General features: G+C 41.0%; 1 protein-coding gene across 25 annotated transcripts in view; it reads left to right on the top strand.

Moving 5' to 3' along the window:
• The window catches only part of TBC1D5 (TBC1 domain family member 5), a 254,655-nt gene extending 236,574 nt beyond the window's left edge, over positions 1 to 18,081 (top strand). For 15 of the 25 annotated variants that reach the window (XM_083705758.1, XM_083705738.1, XM_083705753.1 and 12 more), the window contains 4 exons: positions 319 to 418; positions 6,082 to 6,161; positions 7,658 to 7,834; positions 14,013 to 18,081. In XM_083705758.1, the coding sequence (XP_083561884.1) occupies positions 319 to 418; positions 6,082 to 6,161; positions 7,658 to 7,834; positions 14,013 to 14,309 (654 nt within the window). In that variant the 3' untranslated portion in view covers positions 14,310 to 18,081. Of the gene's footprint in view, positions 1 to 318; positions 419 to 6,081; positions 6,162 to 7,657; positions 7,835 to 13,804; positions 13,918 to 14,012 lie in introns of all 25 variants that reach the window. The other 10 variants (XM_083705751.1, XM_083705747.1, XM_083705743.1 and 7 more) reach the window with 1 other exon arrangement.
• Positions 18,082 to 27,104: the final 9,023 nt, after the last annotated feature.

The raw sequence follows: 27,104 nt of genomic DNA, 5'->3' as shown, positions 1-27,104 counted from the left end.
TGTTGAAACTATAAGGATCTGGCTTGTGCTAAATGGGTAAGGGGAACATGAGTTAAGAGTTGTTGGACTACTTCTGCGTAAGTTAGAAGCTAGTACATTCTAAAACAGCTTGAATTATCTAAGATCAATGGAATGATTTCTGGAGAGTTGTTATGAATACAGGGTTGTAGGCAGGATACATGGAGGAGAGGGGCAAGTACGCCACCCTAAGATCCTTTGAGAAAGGGTTTGATAGAAATGCAATTTAAATAGATCATGAATAAAATATGTTATCAGTATACTTATTATTAACTAATTCATTAAAAAAATTAACTATAGGAAGAAGAACTGGAAGCCCAGATTTCATTTCTCCAGGGGCAATTGAATGAGCTGGAGGCCATGTGCAAATACTGTGCAAAGATGATGAATACACATCTGGGTAAGAAGATGCTGCTCTATTAATGTCGTCGTTTATTAAATTTGTATATTGCCTTTCATCCATAGATGTCAGGGTGGTTCACAACCATAACATCAAAAATACAGAACAAAACAAAACCAATAATCCACCCCTCACAACAGATTTAGAAGGGTATCTATTAGATGTTAATCTACCAAAGGCTTGGTTAAAGAGGAACGTTTTTGCCTCGCACCTAAAGGTGTATAAGGAGCCAGCCAAACCTTCCTAGGGAGAACATTCCACATATGGGGAGCCACTGCAGAAAAGGCCCATTGTTGTGTTGCCACCCTTGGGATCTCTCGTGGAGGAAGCACACAAAGAAGGGCCTCAGATGGTGATTGCAGGGTCTGTGTAGGTTCATGTGGAAAGAAGCAGTTCTTGAGGTATTGTAGTCCTGAGCTGTTTAAAACTTCGTAGGTCAAAACCAGCACTTTGAATTGGGCCCGGAAACTTAATTGGCAGCCAGTGCAGTTGGGCCAGGATTGGTGTAATATGTTCAAACAGTCTTGTCCCGGGGAGCAACCTGGCTGCCAAATTCTGCACTAGCTGAGGTTTCTGAACCATCTTCTGGGTATTGTCTCCCAAATTTAGGAAACGTATCACTATGTCCAGAGTTTTGTGTATAGAACAATTTTGCAACCTTTGAAAATTCAAGTGTGCAATGGGAGCATTGCCAGATTATGTTGGCATGATTGAGGCTCATATTACTTTCCTCTCTTGACCAGACAAATGAAATGCAAAGTGTGTCTGACCTTCAGATAGTCTGCCAAACCTCTGCATCAATCTTCACTTAACCTTATGCTATGATAACTGTTGTGCTATGATCGTTTTACACAATAGAAAGGCCATCAGAAACGAGGGTGTGGGTTTTCTCCATTCCTTTCTGTTAGTGGATTGCTTATGCCAGGGTCAGCAAGGTTTACCTTTCCTGGGCTAGTTCATTCCGTCCATGGGCCTGCGATTTTCTGCATCAGCATCTACGCAGATGCAATATCTGGAACTGCGGAAGCAAGTTCCTGCGCCATGCTGTGCCAGCAGGCAGGGACTCGCTGAGCAGGCGGCTTGGGGGCCGGTTAAACGGCCCCTGTGGACTGCTTGTGGCCCATGAACCTTAGGTTGCCTACCCCTGGCTTATGCCAATAATTCTGATTTCTGTTTGCATATAGAGAACTTTTATAATTAATTTTCAGAGCTGATGCATGGGCAACATACTTTTGCCCCAGGTTTGCATGTCTTTCCATTTGTGTGAGCTTTCTTTTCTTACCTAGTAAGGTGTTTATCCACATCAGCCTCAGAATGTTCCTTTGAGATCTATTTAAAAGGAACAGGTTTTGAGTTCATTTTGCAGATTTCATTGTTTTTAATACATTGAGAGAGGTGCACTAAATTCTCCCTAAGCCCATGGTAGTTTTCTTTTATCCTTCAGAAGGTATGTATGTGCAAGGGACTTGTAGCATGAAACTGACTAAGAAACCTACAGGTGGCTTTCTGCATGTAGGAAACAAGACCACTAATGACCTATTTAGGAATGCTTTTGATAGGAATCTTTTTCTTCTTTTTTTAAGAAAAGAGAAAGGAAAAAAAAACTAGTAAGATTTCTCCTGGCTTGTCAGTTTCACTAGAGAGCAAAGTGAAAATTCCCAGCTGGGCAGAAAGCAGCTAAATCTTCTCCTTTCTTCAGCCAGTCAGGGAAAGGCCTTTTCTTGCTGTTCAGAATAAAGTACTGAAGACATGCTGTTTTGAACATCATGAAAGGAACTTTCACTTGTTTTCATTTTTATTTTTGTAGAAAGAGCACTTCTTGTGCACAGTTTCACTTGAGATTTTAAGGATAGCAAAGCACACACACACACAAAATCAAACCAGGCCTGCATATCTGTCATTACAATGACCACACCAGAAATACAAGGTAGAAGGATGTTTATTACTGAATTAATCCCCACTCATATAAACACATCATTATATTATTTAAGATTGAAATATGTTCCAGGCATAGAAGTTCATAACTCTCATATAAATACATCAGTTCTGTATTCTAGGCATCAGCTATTTTTCTCTCCATCGAAAGGATCAGAGTCTTAATAAAAAATAAATAAAAAACCATGCTTGAAAACACAATATGATTTGGTAAATTTTTGTCTTAGCATCCAGTGCACTTGGAAATATTCCAACTCAAAAAATATGACAGTTCTGCACCCAGAAGGTAGTTGAAACTATGTCAGCCATATGCTGATTATTTGGTGTTAGAGCTTTTATCAGCTCCTAGACTTTGGGTCAATATACTAGTTTACACTATATATCTGAGTATTTCTAATGGCTTTTTCATGCAAGCTTGCTCTTCTGCTCTTAGCTAAATATCTGGGGAGGTAACTAGAAAGTATGGGGTGATATTTTTGTGATCTGTAGCAGAGTTTAGAAACTGCGTTATGCAAGACCTGGAGAATCATGCTGTGTCGGGTCCACACCATTTCATATGTAAGTTCTCATCTTTCTGACCAACTGTGTTTTGTCATTGCATCACATAAAGTGGATGGGAGGAAAAATATTAAAATGATGCATGACTGCAAGTACCACAACCATTCACAGGTGGGACCAGGACCAGCAACCTTAATGCTGAAGCAAAGCAGCTCTGATCAATCCCTGTGTAGGAAACCTCTTGGTAATCCAGTGTACACTGGAAGGCTAAGTTACACCTACTGTTAGTTATTGAGGCAGAATATCTTTAAATCACAGATGTGGCACAAACCACTTGAAGTTGTTCAAGCAAATGCAGCTCTCTTTACTGTTCTCAAGTTCATTGGCTTTATGATAATTAACCAGGTGACTTTTCTCTTATACAACATACTACAATTAGATATGTGATTGTTAAAAATGTTCAGATTTCCATATCTGTATGATGGCATCATCATACTTCTACTCAGACATACCTTTTTGTTACCATGGGTTTGATCCTGAGGCTGCCAAGATTATAATTGTATTCCCTGGAATGTGAAGGAGGGAAAGATGAGTTAGAGCAGTAATTTTTGTTTGTGTGTTTATACAAAAGCTTTCTCATTAAATGTTCATCCACTTCTTTTGCTGCACCACACAATGACAACATAATTATATATTTGGGACCCTGCCTCTATGTTACTATGGAAATAAATGTGGTGTCTTGAATAACATAAGTATAGCATGTGTAAGAATGATAAATTGGTTCTTGTGGTGAAAACTGATAAATGGGGGAAAGTCTTCAGATTTTGTAATTAGTCTGTTTTGTTAGGTGTAAAGAGCTTTGAGAGCACATTTCTTCAGCATATTATTGGAGAAACTTTCTTACTTATTAATGTTTTAGCAGGACATCACTTTGGTACCTGTTGAGCAGATCTAATGAATCATAAGACTAGCTAGCTGCCACACTTTGATTGAAACATAGGGGTTTTTCTGCCTCACTCATAACACTAGAAGTCAGGGTCATCCAAAAATATTTAGCTGTCTCTTCCCCTTAAGTGAAGCATATCATAGGCAGAGTCTGGATCCAACCCATTCTCTTAACATGTTGTTTTGGGATAAGATCAAATATCTGGGATAAGATCAAATAACTCAAGTCTTTTTAAAACATTGCTGCTGTTGTAATGGCCATTATTGATTTCTTTCCCGTCCTTCACCTTGAGGTCCCATTGCAACTTTCTGTGCTGTTGGAAGAGGAGGATGGCTTTAGTTTAAAATAGATAAATGTTTGCATTTACAGTTATAAACTTTGGAATATCTCTAAAGAAGTACTTTGCATTCATCTAGTAAAGTACAGTAAATGAATGCTTGTGCAAAATGAGTGATTTTAATTCTGCAGTTATTTTAGCTGATCTGGAGGTGCTCTATACATTGCATTTGTTTCTCAGAGAAAGCTTTTGATTTCTAGCTCATTTTCCTCTGGTTTACTATCTGTATCATATTTATGCAGATAGTACTAACTATCCACACCTTTGTAATGGCCCTTGGTCTTTTACATTTTTTCCGCTGTAGCCCCTTTTTCCACTTTCTTCTTGTGCAGGTTGCTTATTTTGAATGATAGCCAACATAAGTTTCCTTCCTCTCTGTTCCTGTGCCACTCCTGCCCCTCACCCCAACAAATCTGTTCCAGGGTCCCCCAACCCTCTAAAACAGATTTGGCAGGACCATGAGGGGCTGCAGGGAAGAGGGAAGGAAGTACAAATTCTATTGCATGAGCAGAAATCTGTTCCGTTAGGGGTGGGTACAATTACATATCACCCTTTCTCTGTTACATAACAGAGTTTATATAATTCTGCATCCCCTGGCATTTAAACCTCAAGTTTTGAATGAGGTACATAGCATTACTCTTGGCTGAGTAGTGTGGGCTGCAGATTACATCTTTCCCCTAGAATTGCTTGTTGAGTTGTTGATGTCATTCATCTTTACAGCTAGTGCCTGTGATTTAATCCTAACTTATGTATGAAAAATTGGTGAAATATATCAGCAGTCTGGAAACAAAGCAATCTTTTGTCAAGAGTATACAAGTTCTGAAGTGTGTATTTTCGCTGCTGATTTCCTGAAGCAGAATCGTGGCTTTCATCTGCTTTTAAACAACATGAGACATAACTCAAGGAAGCCATTTGTGACACAGAAACAGATTTTGTTTGCCTTGCAAATAATTTATAAGTCTCATAATTCATTTGTGTGATATCAGTGCTCATTGTTCCATAAAAGATGCAGCTCATGAACCTTTTCTTATTTTAAGAGAGAGATTTCAAGTTTTACAATTTGAATAACAGCAGCATCAGATAGGAAGAATATTTCAAAGCAAAAATGTTTCCAGATGGGCATTTTGTCATATATGCAGTACAAGCTTATCAATACAAACATAGACTCAGACTGGGGCAGAACTATAAAATTCTTGCCTGCTTTCCTGAATTTAAATATCCCATCTGTTGTTATTCCAGGTGTTCAGTTTTTTTCCTGCCTACATGACTTAATTGGGCAAACTTGGTACTTGCCTTTTAGTCATCTGTTTAATTTGCTCTGTTAACTCAAGTGCTAAAGGAACCTGACTGCAAATGCAATAACTTAACTTGCATGTATTCATTCTTAATTTACAATGCTACCCAGATTTTTCCTCTTGAATTGGGGAGTATAAAACAATGAAGATCAGTAGTCTGATGGAGAGCCAATGCAGCCTTCAAATAGAAAACCTGGCCCCTTTCACTCTTGAGCTCACAATTGTTTTTGGCATTGCAGGAAATATTCAATATAAATTGTAGTCATTCATATGTAACAATAAATACTGGTTTCCTGTCATATGAAAATTAGCCTAAGCAAGCCTTGGTATCACCCACTCCACTCCACATGAGGAGGGGATTAGAAAAAAATGCTCTCGTTTTTATATAGCCATAGTTGAGCCTTACCCCTGAACTCTAAACTGTGCTTAATTTTAATTATGGTTTGTTGAAACAAGCCAGCTTCATCATGAGCCAGTGTTTCAGCTGAACTGTAACTGTAAGTGATTTTTTTAAGGGTTCTTATCCAGACTCCGTATTTTTTTAGATATATATCAAAGTATACATTCATCTTCATGGCCATTGGGTTGCATGTAATCTTGAGGCACATAATCTTGGTTCTTTCTTGCGAAATAATTGTTTTTGGGATTGCAGGAAATATTCAAGAAGTCATTCTTCAGGAACACTTGGAGAAGGAAGATGAAATTCTAGTGTCCTTGGCTGGATTGAAGCAGGTATAGCTTTTGACAAAATGAAGATTCTATGTATAATATGTATAATTTTTTTTGAATGGCACGTCTATAATTTATATGCTTTTTATCTGAACTTTGCATTATTCAGGATTCTAATTGCTGAACTTTAATAGTTTGTTGAGATTTATTATGATAGTGAGCAAAAGAAGAGTCTGTGGAACTTACTGAAATAATAATGCTGGTAGACAGTTCTGACTTTCAGTTTCTTCTTGCTGCTGTGAGCTAAAGAAACAGTAGCCAGAGTAAAAGGCCATAACTTTATCAAGCAACATGGCAACCAAACTCAAATTACACAAGGCCATTTCAGAGGGAATCTAGCCAGCCCCAATCCAGTCCTCCAGGGCGTATCCATGATAGGCCAAACCATTTTAATAATGAATTCCTTCACTAACAGGACCCCCAGTGAAACACCAGGAACCCTGTTGATTCTGTATTCTCTTGTCATAAAAGTTAGAATCATAGAATTGCATAGTTGGAAGGGACCACAAGAGTCATCTAGTCCAACCACCTGCAATGCAGAGATCTTCTGCCCAATGTGGGGCTCAAACCCACAACCCTGAGATTAAAAATCTCATGCTTTACTGCCTCAGTTATGTCAAGTAAGACTATAAGCAATTGAACCAATGAAAGGACCTTAACAACTTCAGGTCAGCAAGAACAATAACCTTAATTTGACCAATTGTGCCCTTTGGAATTCCATATAAGAGCAAAAATACACAGCCAGCCAAGTTGGCATGTAAAGATTACATTCTACTGCCCAGTAAAGGGAATTTTTTTAAGCCCATGATGTTCCAACAGGGTGAGTGGCTAGATGAAATGTCTGACTCATCTCAGGGTTCCAGTTTTGGTTTGCCTTCAGTTTACCTAGCCTCACCTTGCAAGATCTCACAGTATCTCAAGCATTACTATCATTTCCCAGAAATCTTGGGAGGCCAAGAACTCTAAACCTTGCAAATTTCTAAGGGAATTTGGCAACTTGGCCCCTCCCTGCCCACTTTCTTACCACACTCACTACCACTGAGGGATGAACGGTGGCGGACCTTTTAATGGTGCCCAGTGTTTGCTCTTCATATTCTAATGTCATTGTAGTTGTAAGATCATGCACTATGGGTGCTTTCAGTTAGATTATCAGTTTTAATATTTGTCTGTTCACTCTTGCAATTTTTCAGTACTTTGTGGAATTGTAGGCTGGATCCAGAAAGTGCTCAGGTCGATACACTATGGCACGTTTCAATGTTTTAATGGCATCCAAGGGAACTGATGTCCTTTTAAATGCATTTCCTTTATCTCATCATTCTTGCTAGAAGATTCAGTGGCACCCTAATGCTTTTACTCAGAAACACAGTTGTCATTTTTATAAATGTCTTCAACAATTTAGGCAATCAATGCATAAGAAGATTGATTCCGAAGAGGGCCTGGCTTTAAGTGGCAGATGTTGCAATGCAGCTAAATTACTTTTCCTCCCCCTTGATAAACAGATCAAGGATATTTTGAAAGGTTCCTTACGTTTCAATCAGAGCCAGTTGGAGGCCGAGGAGAATGAACAAATCACAATAGAAGATGATCACTACTGTTCCAACAATCAGACCAAGGAGACAAATGAAGCTGTAGAAGAGCCTTCCGTTGCAAAGGAGCCCCTGCCTCTAAAGAAGCAGGTAAAATGCATGCATTTCAGAAAAGGAAGGTCTGGGGTACTTTTTAAAGCCTTAAAAAAAGCAGACAGGAAAGATAAAGGCCTAATCCAAGCCAAGCAAGCCCCATTGAATTCAAGTCCCAATGGATTGCAGGCTTAGAATTTTTTATTATTATTATTATTATTATTATTATTATTATTATTATTAACAACAACAACAAAGTCAGTTTCAAAATAAATAAGTAGCAATAGTAGCTTCCAACTCCATTTGAACCTTTTTTCATAAGAATCTGAATTTCTCTTTTAAACTTTCTGATGGCCCCCAACATGGCTTTTAGGTGTGACAAGTTCATGGACCATAAGACTATTAATGGCTACTAGTCATGGTGGCTGTATACAGTGGTATCTTGGTTTTCCAACAGAAAACAACAGTTCTGACACTGTTCTGAACTGTTCAGTACTGAACAGTTCTGAACTGTTCGAAAACCAAAGTGCAGCTTCCGATTGGCTGCAGGAGCATCCTGCAGCCAATCGGAAGCCGCACAGGTTGTTTGGCTTCCAAAAATCGTTTGAAAACCAGAACACTCATCTCCAGGTTTCGATCGTTCAGGAGCTGATTTGTTCAGGAGCCAAAGCATTCAGCTTCCGAGGTACGATTGTACTGCTTTCAGGATCAGAGACAAGCACCGCACTGAAAACCTGCTGCCGACAAGCACAAAATGAGAAAGCAATTGTCTTTGTATCCTGCTTCTGGGGTTGGACTCGATGGGCCTTTAGTCTGATTCAGCAGGGCTATTATGTTCCCCCTGTGGGGCAAATATCTTTGGGAAGTCCTATTCTAATCACAATTACTGACTTTCAGATAAAGTGATTTTCTCTGTTGCCTCCCTGTTTTCTTGTATATATGAAAATAAGCTGTGATATACTAAAAGATGCAGAATCTGACTATAGAAACTAGGGATTTCACAACAGAAGATGAGCATTTTTTGGCATTGCTTGACTCTTCTTACTATCTCTGTCTTCTAGACTATCATTATGCAATAATATTTGACCAGCTACATTGTTGCGCTATGTTTATCGTCAACTGTTTTGAACCACTCTCCTCTTTCAGCTGTTTGGGCTTTTCCTTCAAATCTGTATGGTAGCTTTATCTCTTGTAAACGTTCGTTCAAGTTATGAAGGGAAATAGCTCTATCTGCCTTCCATATAGCAAGTGGTTGCGTTAGACTTTTCAGTCTTATACATAGGCTGATGGAGTAGACGATCAAGAGTAGACAATCACATACCAGCAATAACATTTATTTATTTTTAATCCACTCTTCATCATAGAGCGATCTCAGGGCAGGACACAATAATATAAAACTATAAATTAAAATATAAGAGTTTCAACTACGGTAATCAAACAAACAGATAAAATGATAAGATGGAACATTTGAAAAACCCGTAGCGTGGCTGTTTTCTTGAGCAATTCCAATTTATTTCAAGAATTTTACAATGGAAACTCCCAACAGATTGTGCCTGAGATAAAGGAGTCCCTAAATGTTATGGCTGTTTGACATTGGCTTTCCAGCACTATGTATCAGTCAACTCTTTTCACACGTACAGTTTAAAAACCCTTTTTCTGCATAGTCCTCTTTAAGACGTGTGCAACTTTTTAAGAGAAGGAGATTGTCTATCTCAGTACCTTGGAGAGCCCTAACTCAGGATTCACTTTAATATAGCCTTTTAATTAAAAAGTTAATATGGTGAGCACTTATGGGATTTCTGCTTAAAAACTGAACAGCGAAGTTGGTGACCAAAGAAAAAATATAGAATCAGACAAGTTTTACAAAACATAGTTTAGTTTACACTATGGAAAAGTAAAAGTTTTTTTTTTATCTCATAAAATAGCCAATTGATACTTTTCACAGAACAGGCGGGTGTGGCTTAATAGGATTTTCTGTTTATGAATATTAGGATAGACGGTTTCTGCATCTTTTTACATTTAAGGCAGATATGATAGCCTTTCTATTACTTACTTTGCAAATAATATCCAATAGGTCTAGGTGTTTACTAAGCAATTACACCTGCTTTTCAGTCTTCTGAAAGCCCTGCTAAACATTTTAGAGACAACATTAGAGCAGAATACTAATGCATAGTATGAAACCCTCATTCACTCAAATAGATTAAATTAGCCTTTTTGAATTTCATGGAAGTAGGGTTCTATCCATCATGCTGTTGTGCAGATTTACCGTATTTTTCATCCCATAGGACGCTCCGTCCCATAGGACGCACCTAGTTTTTTGGGGGGAAATAAAGGGGGGGAAATTCCCTTTATTTCCCCCCAAACCTGGTCGAGGAACAGCGGGATGGCGGCGCTGCGCCTCCCCGCTGTCCCCCGAGCTTGAGAAGCGCACTTCTCCCCAGCGCCAGCCTCCAAACCAGGTCGAAGAACAGCAGGATGGCGCCGCTGCACCTCCCTCCCGCAGGGCTCCCCACACTGCGGATGTCTGCCCGGCGCGAGGGGCGCTCTGCTTCAGGGTGCCACATGCGCCGGGCGGCAGGCTGCTATCCGCGGCCTAGGGAGCCCTGTGGGAACTCCCGCGGGCTCCCCAGGCTTGCTGATAGCTTCCTGAAGCCTGGAAAGCGAGAGGGGTCGGTACGCACCGACCCCTCTCGCTCTCCAAGCTTCAGCGAAAGCCTGTATTCGCCCCATAGGACGCACACAGATTTCCCCTTCATTTTTGGAGGGGGAAAAGTGCGTCCTATAGGGCGAAAAATACGGTATATAGAGGCCACTATCTTTACAACTAAAGTGGGCAAGTGCTTGTTCAAATAGGTAAAGACAATGAGATCTGACTGGGGCAAGCTGTCAGATGTTTGGGTGGAGTGTGCTCCAATAGAAAGTGACGCTAGAGAGCCCTGAGAAGGGGTGGTGGTTTTGTTGCTTTTTGTGTACTTTCATGGAACAAGTGTAAGACGGTGAGCATTGCACATAGCTTTGGTGGGGAAGAGGTGGCCCTTTTGAGCATTGCTGCCTGGCCAGTCAGCAAGGTTCTGCCCTATCAACACAGTCACTGATTGGGCCGTTTGAAAGGGCATTTTTGGCAGGAGTCCGCCCCTAGATCCTCAGACTATGGGGAATTTCCTGCAACGGTCAAGCAGAGGGAATCGAGGCTGGAGCACGAGGGACCACAAATGTCACCCCACCCACCCTAGGAAGGCGGTGAGCAGCCATTGCCAAGAATCTGTAGCTTACCATAAGAGCAGGCAAGACACTAGGACCAAAGTATGGTGTTTCAGGCTCATTACTATGAGGGGGGAAAGAAGCCAAATTATATATCTTGCCTGGCCTATCCCAGTAGGAATTCTGCCTGAAAATGTTTGTCCTCTTTTTTTTCTTCCTTTTTCCTTCTCTTTGTGGGATTTATAAAGGAACAATCTTACTTTAGACAAAAAGAATGTAGATCAGTTCCAATATATATAACATATAATGCTTACTATGTTCTTTATTTCAAAAAAATTAAAGGAAAGGAAAACATTAATACCTCTATTTCATGTCTTCCTTTGTTCTGCTTAGCTTTAACTTTAATCAGAAGCATTTAAAGAAATAAAAGCTTCATAATGAATTTTCAGAAGTTAAATAAGTGCTATGTTCAATGGCCTATACAGAAAGGACACCAGAGCCAACTTTAAGTTTTAATGAGGCACGGTGTCGTATTGTGATGTCTTTAGGTCAGGCTGGAAGAATTTTATGAGTGCAGCATAAGCTTTTAAAATATTGCCATGAATTAATTGGAACATTTTAATGCATCAGTATCTGTTCTATCAAAGGCAGTAGTTCTAAACTTAGACTAGACTGCAAGTCTCTTTGAGCTGGCATGCTTTGGATTGAGCTTTTTCTGTATTAGCACCAAAATATCTAATTGTATTGCTTTTTCTACCCCTCTGTAGTAGTATGTGTGAGGCAGCTTCAAGGCTGCTACCTCCACTGTATTGCAATTACGTTGTGGCTGCTCACATTTCAGCTTCTTCTTTTTAACCTTCGGCTTATTAATGCATAAAGTTTATTTTGCCATGATTACCTGCACACAATAATTTCCATACAGATGCAACTGTGTTGAAATAGCCAGTAATCCAACGTGTAGATTTAAAATGATCCAGCATTTTTAAGTCCCATAGATTTCAGTGGCAGAGTTAAATAGATGCTTAACTCTCTCCCAATAAGATTAGTGAGGTTGAAAGTTCCAGAAAGGGGGGAGGGCTAAACAGCCTCTCCTCTTTTTTCTGCTGCCTCAGTCATTATAGACTTTATTAGAGCTAGGACAGTTGAATGCTTGATAGGAAGATTGGGACTTGACCTTTCTCAATAAATCTATTGGAGATGCCAGTTGTCATCTCATAATAAACAAAAGCAAATGTGTATGTCTGATTGTGATTTGCAGAGAGATAGCTTTACATTAGGGCAGGGGAAAGGGGTGAATTAATTTAGAATTTTACAAAAGGCCAATTACTTATATGATCAACACATTATGTTTTCTTTATACGAGACCAGGGAACGGTCAAAATTCAGAGCCACTGTAATATTTACAATTAGGGCTGGCAACACGCAAGGAAGAAATCAGTTTCAAATGTTTTGCTTGCTGAATTTAAATTTAGAGGGATTTGCATATTCTTTGCATATTGCATCAGTATAGATGTTGAGTAGAGGAAGTTTCAGCAGGATGTTGCTTTTCCTCTCTTGGTAGTACAGTTGTCACAAAAGCTACGCCTGGTGGCATTCTCTCCTTTGCAAATTTTGAGGGAGAGGGCTCTGGTGCCTTATAAGGTGGAATGGAAAGGGAGAGTTTGCTTATTCTAAAACTGCTGTTGAAATGAAGGGAAGGACAGCTGATTTATCTCTCTTCCATGATTTGGATCCAGACACCCCTTCTTTCACTGCTCACTACTTTACCGCTTCCCATCAGCCACACCAATTCCAGTCTTTCATCACCTGCCCTGCAAATGCAGAGAGCCAGTGTGGTGTGGTGGTTAGAGTGTCAGACTAGGACCTGGGAGACCAGGGTTCAAGCCCCACTCAGCCACAAAGCTCACTGGGTGACCTTGGGCCAGTCACTGCCTCTCAACCTTAGGTACTCCTCAAGGTTGTTGTGAGCTCCTTGGAGAAATGCAATCATTCAATCAATAAAAGATAGCAAAAAAATCATTTTGTGATTCTTACACAGGACATTATTTCTCTTCCTCCTCCCCCCCCCCCCCCATGGATAGCTAAAGGGAGGCACACACATGAACCCAGAAAACATGTAGACCTGTTTAAAACATAGTATCAGGAGGGTTTGCTTGCTTTAATGCATGATGGAAATAACTTTCATCCTACTAGAAGATACTCGTCAGGAAAAAATGTTCCAAGGCGCCATATGGCACTGGGTGTAAGGTTGTTAACTTTCAAAGCTACTGGAAGTATAATTCTGTCATATTCCATTTATTCAGTTGCAGCAGCAGATGGGGGAAAACATGCTTCATATCACTATGAGTTTTCCTAAACCGAAACTGGCAGAGGAAGGAGTGGGGAGATATTTCACCTCTGAAAATAGCAGCGTCAGGAAAAAAAAGCTAGCATGTTGCAAAGGATGCTGCAGGGAGATATATCTATATATGGCTTGAGAAACTAATTACATATAAATTTAGAGATTTCGTTTTAAAATGTGTAATGGAGTTATTTTAAGATATATATTTTTGCAATGCTGTAGTTAAGAGTCAAGCCTTATTAACAGTTTGCACTTTGCGAGTCACCAAGAGCTGCTTCTCGCGTGACATTTTTTCTGCACAGGGATAATTGAAATGTACAGGATCATTGTAAATAATGTGCGGTTGCTAATGTGTCGGGAGACCAACAGCACAACTGTGGCGGGGAGGGAGAATTGCATATGCTTTGAACGGCTTCGGTCCTGTGCATGCTTATGAGAGGGGACACCTTGACCCTATAAACCCACTCATCCTTTATAATCTGTAGGAGAGACCCTGCTTAAAGAGTTCCCAACTAGGAACCCCTTTATATGTGCCTTTACTGGTGTGTACCTTTACACGGGAACGATGGTGGAGGCAACGGCAGCCACGCCTGTAAAGGTATGTGCTAGCTGTGATGATGGATGCAGTAGGCGTGGTATTTAAAAATGGATTTTCTGACATGCTTGCCTGTTCAAAATTCTTTTGTTTCATAGGCTGTGGCCGATTCGAGTGGAAACTCTGCCAACAGGCACACGGATGACTATATTCTACTTTCCAAAGAGGAGGGAGGGAATGTTTGTCCTGCTCCGGAGCATGTGCAGACTGTGCCAACCTGCAAGGATGTGACCACCAAGAGTGAGGTCCCATGTCACTCTTCTTTAGCCTTTTCTGATCCATTGATGGGGTCCATATCTGCCTCTTCTAGTAACCTCAGTTCCAGCCCTGATGACGACAGCAGCAGCAACAGCAAGGATTCTGATTTCACCATTGTTAGCCCCTTGGAAATTTAAGTCAGCCTGTGAGGTCAGCTGTGGCACATTGGCGTGTGCATCTGACACTTCATGGGACTGGGAAACTCATAAAACCAGAGCACAGATGTGGTAAAGGCAGTCATTTTTCAGCAAGGAAATCAAGACAACAATTATGTAATGATTGCCTTTAAAACATGCACATGTGAATCTCAAGATCTAATGTATACTAAAGGTACTTGTAGGTTTACTTTGTTAGCAACTTCTTGGAATATTGAAGTAGTAGCTCATAGTCACTCATCATGTTGTATATAATCTCGTGGGTAGACAGGTGAGCATCTTTTCCAAATGTGGGGAAAGCAAATGAGCATCAGCTTGGATTCTGGCAGATTGATTTGGTCTCAGGAGAGAGCAGGGGTACTTTTCCTCAAAACATGGCAGCTAGAAAATTTGAAAAGTAAAGGTTTCAGAATTGTATCCTGGTTGCATCTCAGGCACTAAGACAATTGGCTGGCCTCCTGAAACATTTCCTGAAAGAAAAATAACATGCTGAATTTACATACAGCAGAAACCACTAACTGCTGTTCCTATCGTGCAAAAATTTCCTCGTAAAGTAATACAAATTAGGTGCACATTAGTTGCTTTGAAACATTTAGACTTTAGTCTCCTCTAGATATAAACTTGTCTCCCAATGAATAAATTGTATTGTTGTATATTATAGCCTGGAACATATTTTTATAGCTATTTCAGGACATCCACAATCCCCTCAGGCCCAGTACCAAGGCTCATTGTAGGGTCATAATGCGGCAGTGTTCCTTAGCCATGTAGAAACGGTTCCCTGGTACTCATTTTTTAGATTTAATTTAATATGAGTGTGCATGATTATGTATACATCACTACATGGTTCCCACAAAGGGCAACAAGATTCCTCATGCTTTTTTATACCAAGGATGTCATGTTTCACTCTAGCTCAAATTTCTCTCACAATCTTAAGAGTAGGCTAAACTATTTCCCAAAGCTGATTCTGGCCTTGGGATCAACTGATATGTCAGTGACCATAACTAGTGCATAGTATATAATGCTGATGGAGTAGTGGCTATGTTCCTTTCTAGCTTTTAAGAGTGTAAGTTCTCAAAGTAGCTCTTCCTCTGAATCTCACACCCGGCATGGCCAATTTGAGAATAGCCAGATGGTAACTGCAGAGAAGAGCTACAAATCAGAGAGGCACAGGTCTGAGCGATTTTCCCATGGACCTGCTCCTTTCCCAGGGAAAACCGACCCTTTAACTCTAAATCAGAACAAACAGCAATCCATGGAAAACCCAATTGCTGTTTTCTCCAGTTGAGCGCTAAAGAGTGGTTTTCCCCAGGAAAAAGCAGGAGGACAATAGGAAGTATGCATAAGCCCAGAGACAGATTCTGTTCTTAAAAGGCTTCTTCCTTTCCCAGGCAGCCAGTGCTAAACATTATGTGTAGCATTGCTCTAGATTACACTGACTAATGTCACTAAGCCAGGGGGAGAATTTGGGTTTATTGAGATTAATAGCCCCAAGTGTCTAACCTGTTGGGGATCTTTCACCTTAGCAATAAATTGGTGTTGAACAGACTGAATTTCAGGAAGCTTCTGGCTTGCAGGTTGAACACAAGAAAACTCAAGGGGTGGGTGGGTGGGTGTCCAGGTATGCCCACCCATCCATTTCTGTATGCAAATATGCCATGGCAGGGTTTCTCCAGATCTCATCAAGAGATAGGCAATGGTTCAATGATGTCAGCCTCCAAAAAGACCTAATTAGCCCGCTAATCTGGTCTCTCTCTTTTTAACTGCATTTGGAAAGGAAACCTCTTAGCCGTGAAATGTGTAACCCATTAGGGAAGGAGTTTTTACTAAGGGTGTTGTGCTTCATTATATATAATTATCTCTAGGACCCTTGGAGGTAACAAACAAACAAAGGTTGCTAATATTAATGCAGCCTATTCCCCCCCCCAAAAAAAAAAGCCTGTTCTGTAGACAGATGCTGGTGAAAGATATTTTCAAAGATTTATCTCAAAGTAAGACACTTTGCTTGTATGCTTTAGTTTTCTTTTCCAGACACACACACAGAGTATAACCACCGTCATGTAATGCAGTTGCATGGTAAGTGATAGGGCATGAAGATGTTAATGGTGATTAATTGCAGTTGTTACTTACATTAAGAATACTTCTACCCCTCCATCTGCAGCATGAGTCATGCTAAACCAAATTGCAACCTGACCCCAAAGTGTAAGTGTTACATAACGGATAGCTCTCCTGAGAATATTGCCCCTGTCATTTTGTACAGGGGATTGTGGGGTTGGGAGATGTGAGCTGTGGGAAATTATTGGATCATATTTTGCCCTGAAGTGAATGGAATACGATTGTTGGGTGAGTTTGCTCTCCCAGAAGTCAGTTGAGCTAGCAATACTTTCCCCTAGTTTTGTATCCATGAATGTTCTGGGCAGATGACCCAAATTAACAGGTAATAGCTATTGAACAGTGGCAGGTTCATATTTATATATTTAGACACTGTCAAGTAATTCTTCACAAGATGATGCCCTTGTGCCTTGTAAAAGTGGGAGTAATACTGAGAGGTTGTGTGAAGAGCTTAATAGCAAATACAGTTTGTGAGGTCACATTGCTGTTCTTCTGCATGCAAGACCTAAAACATACTGTGGTTATGCAAGGTTTCTGTGCCAGCTTAGCACTCCTTCTCATTTAAACTTACACAGTAAACCACCTCAAGATTCAGCCTTTATGGCCTGTGCAGGCTTTTTTAAAAATATAATTTCCTTTGAATTTGTAAGGATGACAAAAAAGGATTACATAGCTTGTGATTAATTTTGATCCTTTAAATGTGACTAACCTTTCTGTTTATATTTGTTTCTGTTATAAAACAGGGGAAAGTGCCATTTAGAGTAAACAGCTATTTAAAAGTGGGAAACCAAGTAAGAGAGAAACTAGAGTATGGTATATCATCTTTCATCAGGTGGGGGTGGGGGAGTTCATAGAGGGTTTTGTAATTTTGTTATGATTGACCCTTGCTGTCTACAGATAATTCAGGGATCATATTATTTTTCTTGTCAGAGCTGTCTTAGTGCCATGAAACAATGCAATTTATTTTATTTTTTGCTATTATCTTGCTGGGATTTTTTTAAAAAACACGTTTGCTATAATTAGTATAACTTTACTTCCTCAATGCCTGTAATTATCACTGGTTTCAGAAAATTAACAGTGCTTTACGGAAGGACAGCAATGAAACCTAAGTAACTCCATTAGAGGAGTCAAAATTGGTAACCCTATGACACAGTCTATCTCAATGCTATACTGGAATTTGCTTTTTTGATAATTCTGGAAGTGCTTGGTTTTGTATGCATGTCGATCCAGAATGACTACCATAATATTAGGTCATAATAATCCCATATTGCCTTACATTTGGATTCCTAGATGGTACTTTCCACTTTAAAGTACCAGTTTGTTATGTCTTCTAAAATTAACCTACTCATCTTGTTCATGGGTATTCAGTAATCTAATAGAAAATAATATGCAGTATAAATGGCTGCTTAGTACTAATACGTGGAACTCTAAAATGTTTTTTCCCCAGCCTCTTAGAGTCTCGTCTGATTCTTATCACATCTTCGCCACATGGCTCTTTCAAGTCTGTTGCATGTAATGTCCACATGACTGCAGAATGATTATGACCATATAGTGACTGGATGTTCATTTTTAGCTGTGGAAATTTGTATCTTTCCTCTAGAAGAATGTCTGACGTACTTTATTAAAGAAAGAACTAATATGCAGATGCTTTGCATTTCCCCTTGAGTTTTTCTTGCGAAAGTGACAATTATTCTACACCGTCTCCCTTTAAAAAAAAAAAAAAAAAGGCAGTTCCTACCTACCTTCTTGGAGTTCCGTCTGCTCAAAAGGTAGGAAAATTAGATTTGATCTAGTGCCATCAAGTTATTGTGTGCCTGATGTCCTCCTGTGAGTCAGCAATTTGTATAAGTATATGTGTGCAAAAGAGAAAGTTAAAGGAATGTTCCTGTACACAAAAGTATGGAAAGAGCAATCCATTCTGGCCCATCTCCATACAAATCCTCATTGCATTGTGTTGAAGAGCAAGAACAGAAGGGCAATCAACTAGATAGAAAACAAAGACACATTTGGAACAGAAACCTACCATCTTTGAGTGACAGTAAATGGTGTAAAACTGGGTGACAATAGAACTTCTACTTTCTCTTCTCCAACCCTTTGCAACCCCTATCCATTTGTTCCAGGAGATTCCCTGAGCCCTGTAGTGTAGACTTCAGGGATGTGCAAGGGAAGAAAGAAGCAAACTCCCTCTACGTTGGATCTCATCCAGTATATCTTAAGATAGAAGTTGTTGAAGCCAGCAGCTGGCAGAGCGACTCAAGTATAGCATCTTTGCCGTTGGGTAGGTACAAAGAAGCACCATTGACCACTCTCTTCCCAATTCAGAGAACTCTAGGGGTGGAAGGGATCATCTAGTCCAACCCCCTGCAATACAGGAATCACAGCTGAAGAATTCTCGACAGATGGTCATCTAACCTCTTGTTTAAAAACCTTCAATGAAGGAGAATCTATCACCTTCCCAGGTAATTGATGTTAAATTAGTATTCAAGCTTTACAAACCCGGTTATAAACCTGGTTTCAAATTTTGGTTAACAGAAGAAATATAATTAGTGCAGTGTAAAAGTAATATTACCACCAAGGGCAAAGTACTCTTTGGAAAGAACCTCATGGAACTTAGGGCAGCAGGAAGAAACAAGGGATCTCACAGTACATTCCCAACAACCAGGGTTAGGAGACTGAGAGCATGCCATCCAGCCTGGCTTCATAAGGGATCATACTGAGTAATGTGTAACACAGATGGTGTGTGCAGTTTCTGCCCCCTTCTATATACACATCCAAGTGAAAAGCATGTTCTAATAATTGTTAAAGACAATCTGTTTCTGGGTGTGATGTCACCACCTGGATCCCCATGACTCTATCTTCTGCAATGGGAAGGACAAGAATTCAAAGCCTATTTCAGGAAGATTGGGTCGCCGAACTATTTCTCAGGGCTGTTTTCTGAACTGAGCAATCCGTGTAAAGATTTTGCTGCCTGTGTTTATTGGTTTTCCTCTTCCTTCCTCATTCCTTTTTCCTTTTATGTCTTGTCTTTTTAAAATTGTAAGCTTGGAGGCAGGGAATGTGTTATTTCCGTTGATCTGTTAGCCACCCTGGGAGTTTTTTCTGCTTGAAAAGGGGCAGATAAATGCTTTGAAGGTATGAATAAATAAAAAATATATTATTGTTTTCTCAGATTGATTAATGCGGAATACTAGGGCACGGTGCAGAGTCCCTTGTGTTGCACTTTGCAAACCATCTGAGCTGTAAATTAAAGACTTCTCATAGCTTCCTTCTAATATAGGCCTGGTGTAATGCAGTAACAACTGTTGGTTTCAGTTCTCCTCTGAAAACAATGGGCTGCTTAAATGGTGGCGCAGCCACGTTGGTCATCTTCCTGGCTTTTGAATGTCAGAGTTTTTTAAAGACTACTTTTACTGTTCTTCTGTGCGGGGCTCTCAAGAGTATACTTATGACAGTGATTAAACATGAAAGGTGTAATTTCGGAAACCAAACCTGCCTCCGTGCAGGATAGTAATCATCCTGCCTACCACAGTATGCTGTTCTCTGGAGGACAATCATCAGGGCTGTTAACTCTCTCATTGTACTTGCTAGCTAAAATTAGGGCCAAACTACACATTATGCAGGAGATCAATGACTGGATCACCTTTTCTTTCTTTCTTCCTTTCTCCCCCCCCCCCCTACTAAAATACAGCAATGGAAGCCTGTCTGGGTTTCTTGTGGGGGGGGGGTGTTAGCAGCAGCAAGTCAGGGGCAGTTAGCCCTTTGCTCATCTCCTTCAGGGTCTCCTCTTCCAAATCCCTTGCCTAGGCTCCTCCTTTTCTGAGCAAACAGCAACTGGAGGGGTGCTCCTGTCTGGAAAAGCAGCAGAGGCAGAAGGAAAAAATTAAACACCTCTTTCCACACCACTGTTCCAAAGAAACCAGCAGTGCCCCACTGTGGGTGCACTCCAGTGGAAAAGAGGTTAGGATACCCAGACACAAATCTCCTGTGTAACATGTAGCCTGGCCCTTTGAGGCAAGTGGAAGTCTCTGAGCGAGGCAAGTGGAAGTCTCTGAGCAGGAAGTGCCTATTGAATTGCGTGTTGTCTACAATAAATTCTAGTGGCACCAACATGTAACATGATAGATAGTCCCAATAACACTTGATCCCGATGCAAGGAGGACAGGGACACCACCTGCTTCAGCTTATCTAGGGCAGTGGCTGAATTAGAAACGCACATGTTCTACTCAGATATGGCAGCCTACTCTGGAATGGCAGTGCCCTGCCAGCAGGTGGCACGGTGGACTGGCACCAGATTCTCTCTATTGCTTACACCTCCAAATCGCAAGCTGAGTTTTGTGGAAGTTCACTGCTAGTGATTTTGTTACTTGATACCTTAATGTAAAACACATTGTTGGGTTGTGATGGCAGTGCAAGGGCTGGTGTGTTGGTGTCAAATTTAGGCTTCGCTCCCACTCACAGGCGCCTGCACACCACAAGGCGGTGTGTAGCCCGTGGGTTCCACACTGGCAGCCCACTTGGTATGAAAAGCTGGACCACCCTGCTTTGGGCCATGTCCAGAAAGACACTAGAGAACGGAAGGTGGCAGGTGTGCCTGGATCACTGGTGTTCGATTTAACTGAGTGCCAGGCTCTTGAACCCCTTTAAATGTATAAAGGGGGTGGGGTGAGAGAAAAGGGTGTCTGGTGTTCCTAACTTTAGCCCTGTTTCCTGCTTTGCATCAGTCACTATTGCATGCCTCTGGTCCTCGTTTGGGGGGATCCCCAGGCTTGGATTCAGACCCTGAATTCTGGTCTTAGCAATGCCACTGACTATAACCGAGCTATGATCCTTCCCATCATAAACAATCTGCTCAGTTGTTGGTAATAATGTTACATCAAGCCCAAATCCACATGTAGACATTCAAAATAGTGTGAGCACTTCCCATACCCTTTTGCTGGGCAAGAAGGAGGGCTGTTTTCACAACAGATAAATGATGGCCCAGGAAATTAATTTTCTCCCACTTCCTGTAGTACTGCAAATCAGTCTGTCTCTTTTGAGTTTTGTCTGACAACCATCCCCACGGCTCCCATGAGCTCTTCGAATCATCTTTGCATACCATGTGGCAGATTTATTGTATTGCAAATCTTGGCAAAACTCATGGGTAGAGATTTAATAATGACAGCAAACACGTTGGGTGCATTTTGCTGTAGCTGTAAATTTAATTTGCATGTGCGTCCAGACTTGGCGCCTTTGTTATCTGATAGAGTTAGGCTCTGTTGTGGATAACATCATTATTGAGAAATCAGTTCAGTTTATAAGCTGAACACACCACAAAGTTTCAGCTGATGACAAGGTTCCTTGGGCTTGCAAATTGAATCAGGCCACTCTAGAGAGGAAGAAAAAATATCCAGAAATGGGTTAAAAACCAAATTATTGTCATCCACGTGCAACAAATTATGAAATTATGGAGAAAAACCAAGAGAGGTCTTCGAAAGTATTTAAAATAAGGGAGGAAAGTGAGAGCAAGTGTGATGTAGGAGTGTCAGACTAGGACCTGGGAGACCAGGGTTCAAATCCCCACTCGGGCATGAAGCTCACTGGGTGATTTTGGGCTCATCACTACCTCGCAACCTAACCTACCTCAGAGGGTTGTTGTAAGGATCAAAAGAGGAAAGAGAGAACCATGGAAGCCACTAAACCTATTGGAAAAAAAATGTGGGATATATATGTGTGTGTGTAGATGTAATGGGAAAAGGGGGCTGCTCGTGCGTAAGCGTTTAAGTCCTCCAAGCTTTACCGTCAGTTCCTAAACTTTCCCAGTCCGAGGAGCCATGGGTGCATGGCTACCTCAATCGCTGGCAGTATCCGTCAGTGGGCGTTTCCGGAATTTACGCCAACATAAGAGTTCCTTGACGGAAACTCTTCTTCTGGATTCTCTGCGTGACAGTTTCCTCCACGGAGTGGGCGTCCCCAGCGGAGGTCCTGAGCCCTCCCCGCTGTTCTCACTGGAAACATCTTGGAGCCATTCCTCCGATTGAGTTTCTGCAGGAACTCTCCCTCTCCCCCTACTGGTTCCTTCCTCCGCATCCGAAGGTCTCCTAGCCTCCTTGAGCCCTTCCACCACCTGACTCTCCGATGGCAGTTCCCTGACAGTAGATAAATACATTGAGCTTCAGGAGAGGAGAGTGTTCTGCTTAAAGACATTGCTGATGTTTCAGTTTACTGTTTGTGTAGCCTTGAACTGTTCTGTGTTGCATGTGACCTGTTCAATGGATCTGCTTGCTAAGAAGCAAATACATTGCCTTAGCTTACCCCAAGCATCAGGCCATTTGCTTGATTTCATTATCTTCTTGGAGCAGTCAATGTTTGGTGTACCAAAGTCTTGACAGTTTAGCGCCTCCCAAATTGCCCATGAGAGAATGAGCTGTTTACACTCCCCTGAACAAATTAGTTTTCATCATGATCAGGGCTAATTCCTCAGCATGCCCAAAGCAAAGCAGTCCATGACTCAAGCAGAGCTATTGACCCATGCTGAGCTGGTGGTTTCTCATTTATTTTGAGACTCTACTGGAGTCTCCTTCAACAAGAGAACTGAAATTGGCCACGTCCCTAGTCTGACCTTACTCATGCATGGCTTGCAAGCATGTACTTTTGCCCCTTTCACCCACCATTTACCTCTTTTTTTTCATGTCTTCTGGAAAGATTAGGAGTGATACATGGTGTTCCCGGAAGGCCATATTTGATCTTGGATTCCTGCTATGAAGATTAGGAATCAGCTTAAACTGAGACAAAACAATTGATGGTTTCTAAAAACAGCCAGCTTGGAAGTCAGCCCAAGAGAGCCCTACCTGCTGAGCTCAGATGTGGATGCATGCATTAACGGCTATTAAGGACATTTTGAAATTTAAGTTCCCACTATTTGAAGGTTAAGGCTTACTGTTAACATTTATCTTGAGCTGGGCCCACTCAGAAAAAGCTCTGCTCATAGGAACATGGGTTGACACCCTTGGTTTCATACTGAAGCCTGTTAAGCACATTTCTATGCAGCAGGCACAAATTAATCAGTTAAACTTTACCCCCACCAGCACTACATCTGGGCAAAATGTGGTCAGTTGTATTTTCCATGTCATCCAATTAAAGTAGATGGCACTTCAGATACAACTGTGAACCACCAGAAGAAGCTGAGTGCTATATAGATTTGACTCCTCCTACGCGAACTTGCCTGTCTTTCAATCATGGTTGTCACTGGGGGCTCTGTTCTGTGTCCAGTAATCGGTAGGGACCTGGGGCAGAGCCTTATCAGTAGGAGACCCCAACTGCGCAACAAGGAAGTTAGACTGACCCCTTTTTGTTGCATATCAAGGGGGTGATAAATATATTTTTGTTCCCCAAGGCTTTTACATGCATTGTAATTTTACGCTTTCTCTGTATGGCTTGAGCATCTCTTCTTTCTTTCTTTTTTTAGGTATTAGTGTGGTTTTCTTTTTTACCCATTAATGTTTTTATCATGTTTTCAAGAAGTATTGTTACAGTTGCATAGTTACAGACACAGCTGTGAACCATTGTATTCAATCACTGTAATAAAAGAATGAAACCTGTGGGGCTCTTTTAAAGCCCAAATGAGAAATGGAAATGTTTTATACCTACTCAATCAATAAAGCTTGCTTTCTTAAAGCAATGCACTGAGATCTGCAACAAACAAAAAAATTGCATCATGGACTGCTCCTGTTTGGAATGTCAGCTAGGTACCCTTTCCCAGGATATTCCATTCCTCCTCTTCCCCTGCTCACCCACCCAGTAGCCAGCGTTTCATAGTTACTGATCCCACCCAGTTTTCAATGTGCAGGGATGGGGTGGAGGAAATCCCACATAGAATTTATTTCTAAAGATCATTGTGTTTCTGCAAGCCTTAGTGTCTGTGCATGGATGTTGACTCCATACTCAAAATCTTGACTTTGCTATTGGTATATAGGATTAATTTTCTGGATATTTCTGTTCCACTTAGGGAGCTCTCCTAACTCCAGCTCTGGGATGGCGGGGTGGGTGGGTTTGGATTTGGCAAAGATGTCTCTCTCCCCACAGTACCCCCAGCCCAAGCTCATCCAGCTCCACAGAAGCACCCGCTGTGCCCACTGAAGGTGTGGGTGCCTTGGGAGCTGGTGGTGTTGGTGTTTCTGCTGGCAGTAGCAAAATGGTGTGGAGTGTAGCAAGTCTGTCACAGGATCTGCTGGATCCTAGGCTGGCCCAGACCATGCCTCTGCTATGCTTCCTTGGAGGAGCAAGGGGGAAAAACACTACGCTTCTCTGCCACTCTGATCATCCCCAAGTTAGGATTGCTCTGCCCAGCATCTTTTCCTTTTTAAATCTTCCTCCTCCCACCTTAATTTAGCTCAATCACAGTTGTGTATTAAATTTTCTATTCTTCCTTGTCTCTTTTTTGGCTGGTGGTTGTCGTTTTTTTTGCAAAACGGCGACAGACGAGGCATAATAATGAATTAGTACCTTGACACAAATCACAGACTTTCAGCCCTGAAAAGAAACATTCACATGTTGTCCTGACCTCAGTCAGACTACAAATATAGCCAGAATTGCTGGTTACCAAGGCAGTTAAATCTTTAGTTAATGAAAACAAACAGAGGTAGTAATAAGCATGCTGGCACTCAGAATTGTTCAGAGTATTTATAAATGGCACTTGCTGTTTAGTGGCAGGCATAATCGGGGTAATTATCAAGAGCCTTTGCAGAACTCTGAATGAAAAGTTCTTCTGTTTGGGGAACAAATGCAAGTCAAGCCCTCGTTTCTTCCTGGGCCATAAACATTCAAAGCAGAAAATAGCTGTCATTGCTGCAAAGGCCTGTCCAGACAGCAGCTTCTCCTGTAGTTTGTTGGGTGCTGTAGCTCCCTTGGCCAAGGGTCCTGGGAGGGTCCCACTGGGGCTGACGCTGATACCTATTTGGCCATTCTGCCAACCAGTTCCCTGCCCATTGGCTTAACTGGCCGCAGCAGCAATAGCAACTGGGTCTGATTACATTTCCCTACATGTCTTCAAGTGCCTGATGTAAACCAAGTGAATCTTGCCACATTCTAAGGATTATCCACTTGTGATGCAGAGCTGGGCTTTTTCTCTGGTGGCACCAGTGCTGTGAAATTTACTCTCTCTGAAATAAAACAGTGTTATCATTCTGCTGGCTTTTTAAGATATTGTATACCTGTTTGCTTTAGCATTCACTTCATCTCTTTAGTCTTCTGAATTAGTTGTGTTATTGCCTATTTTGACTATGGTGATTTATATAGAATCATAGACATGGAGCTGGAATGGACCACAAGAGTCATCTAGTCCCAAATTCATGCAATGCATATTTTGCCAAATGTGGGACTTGAACCCACAACCTTGAGATTAAGAATCCCAACCATATTGTCAGGAAAGCAGTGTTTAATGTCTGGACAAAATACAAAGACCTATTGGAAAATAAAACTCCAAGATGGCTATCACCTCTGGAGGCTAAGGCCCGAAAAAGACCCAATATGGAGGCCAAATGGCCGAAATATTGGGAAATAATAGAGAAAGAGGGCAATAATTGGAAATTGCAGAGTTTGGAAAAAATGAAAGACAAAGTGCGAGACTGGTTACATTACGCTCAGATTCAAGAAATTTTTAAAAAGGATAAAAAGTTAGGATTCCAGGTGGAGAAATCGAAGTTGGAAACAGAATTGTTAGAACCTAAGACTAAAGTACTCTCAAGAATGTATAACTTGCTGTTGAAATGGAATACACAAGATGAAATGGTTAAGTCGGCCATGATAAAGTGGGCACAGGATATTGGGCATAATATTATGTTTGAGGATTGGGAAAGGTTGTGGACCACGGGGATGAACTTCACGGCATGTAATGCTCTGAAGGAAAATGTAATGAAAATGATATATAGGTGGTACATGACCCCAGTTAAACTTGCCAAAATATGCCATGTGCCAGACAATAAATGTTGGAAATGTAAGGAAAATGAAGGAACATTCTTTCACCTCTGGTGGACTTGTCCCAGGGTGAAGGTCTTCTGGGAAATGATATATAATGAGCTGAAAAAGGTATTTAAGTATACCTTCCTTAAGAAACCAGAGGCCTTCCTCCTGGGCATTGTCGGCCAGATGGTGCCAAAGAAGGATCGAACATTCTTTTTGTACGCAACAGCAGCAGCAAGGATACTTATCGCCAAGAAGTGGAAAACTCAAGATCTACCCACTCTGGAAGAATGGCAGATGCAGCTGATGGACTATATGCAACTGGCTGAGATGACTGGCAGAATTCGAGACCTGGGAGAAGAGAGGGTTGAAGAAGATTGGAGGAAATTTAAGACTTATTTACAAAAATATTGTGATTTGGTGGAAGTTAAGTAGGATGTTTGATCATAAATAACTGGCCACCACAAAATCGGATCGGAATGGGATGTAAAGTGAGATTAAGAGAAATTAATTTGCAGAGGATTATATTTAAATAAGTGGTTATAAAATTTGTAAATTAGATGATAAATTGCATGGGAAAAAAAAAATCTATGATGATGAAAATGGTAGCGGGAGATGTGAGGAAGTCCAAAGAAGTTATGAAACTCTGTTAAAAGTAAGGTTGTTTATTGTTTTTGTACTTTATTCTGTAAAAACCCCTAATAAAAATTATATTAAAAAAAAAAAGAGATT

Source organism: Podarcis gaigeae (assembly GCF_964106915.1).
Source record: "Podarcis gaigeae genome assembly, chromosome: 12".
NCBI classification, from domain to species: Eukaryota; Metazoa; Chordata; class Lepidosauria; order Squamata; family Lacertidae; genus Podarcis; species Podarcis gaigeae.
The sequence above is the reverse complement of the archived record's forward strand: the minus strand, read 5'-3'. Positions and strand labels throughout refer to the sequence as shown.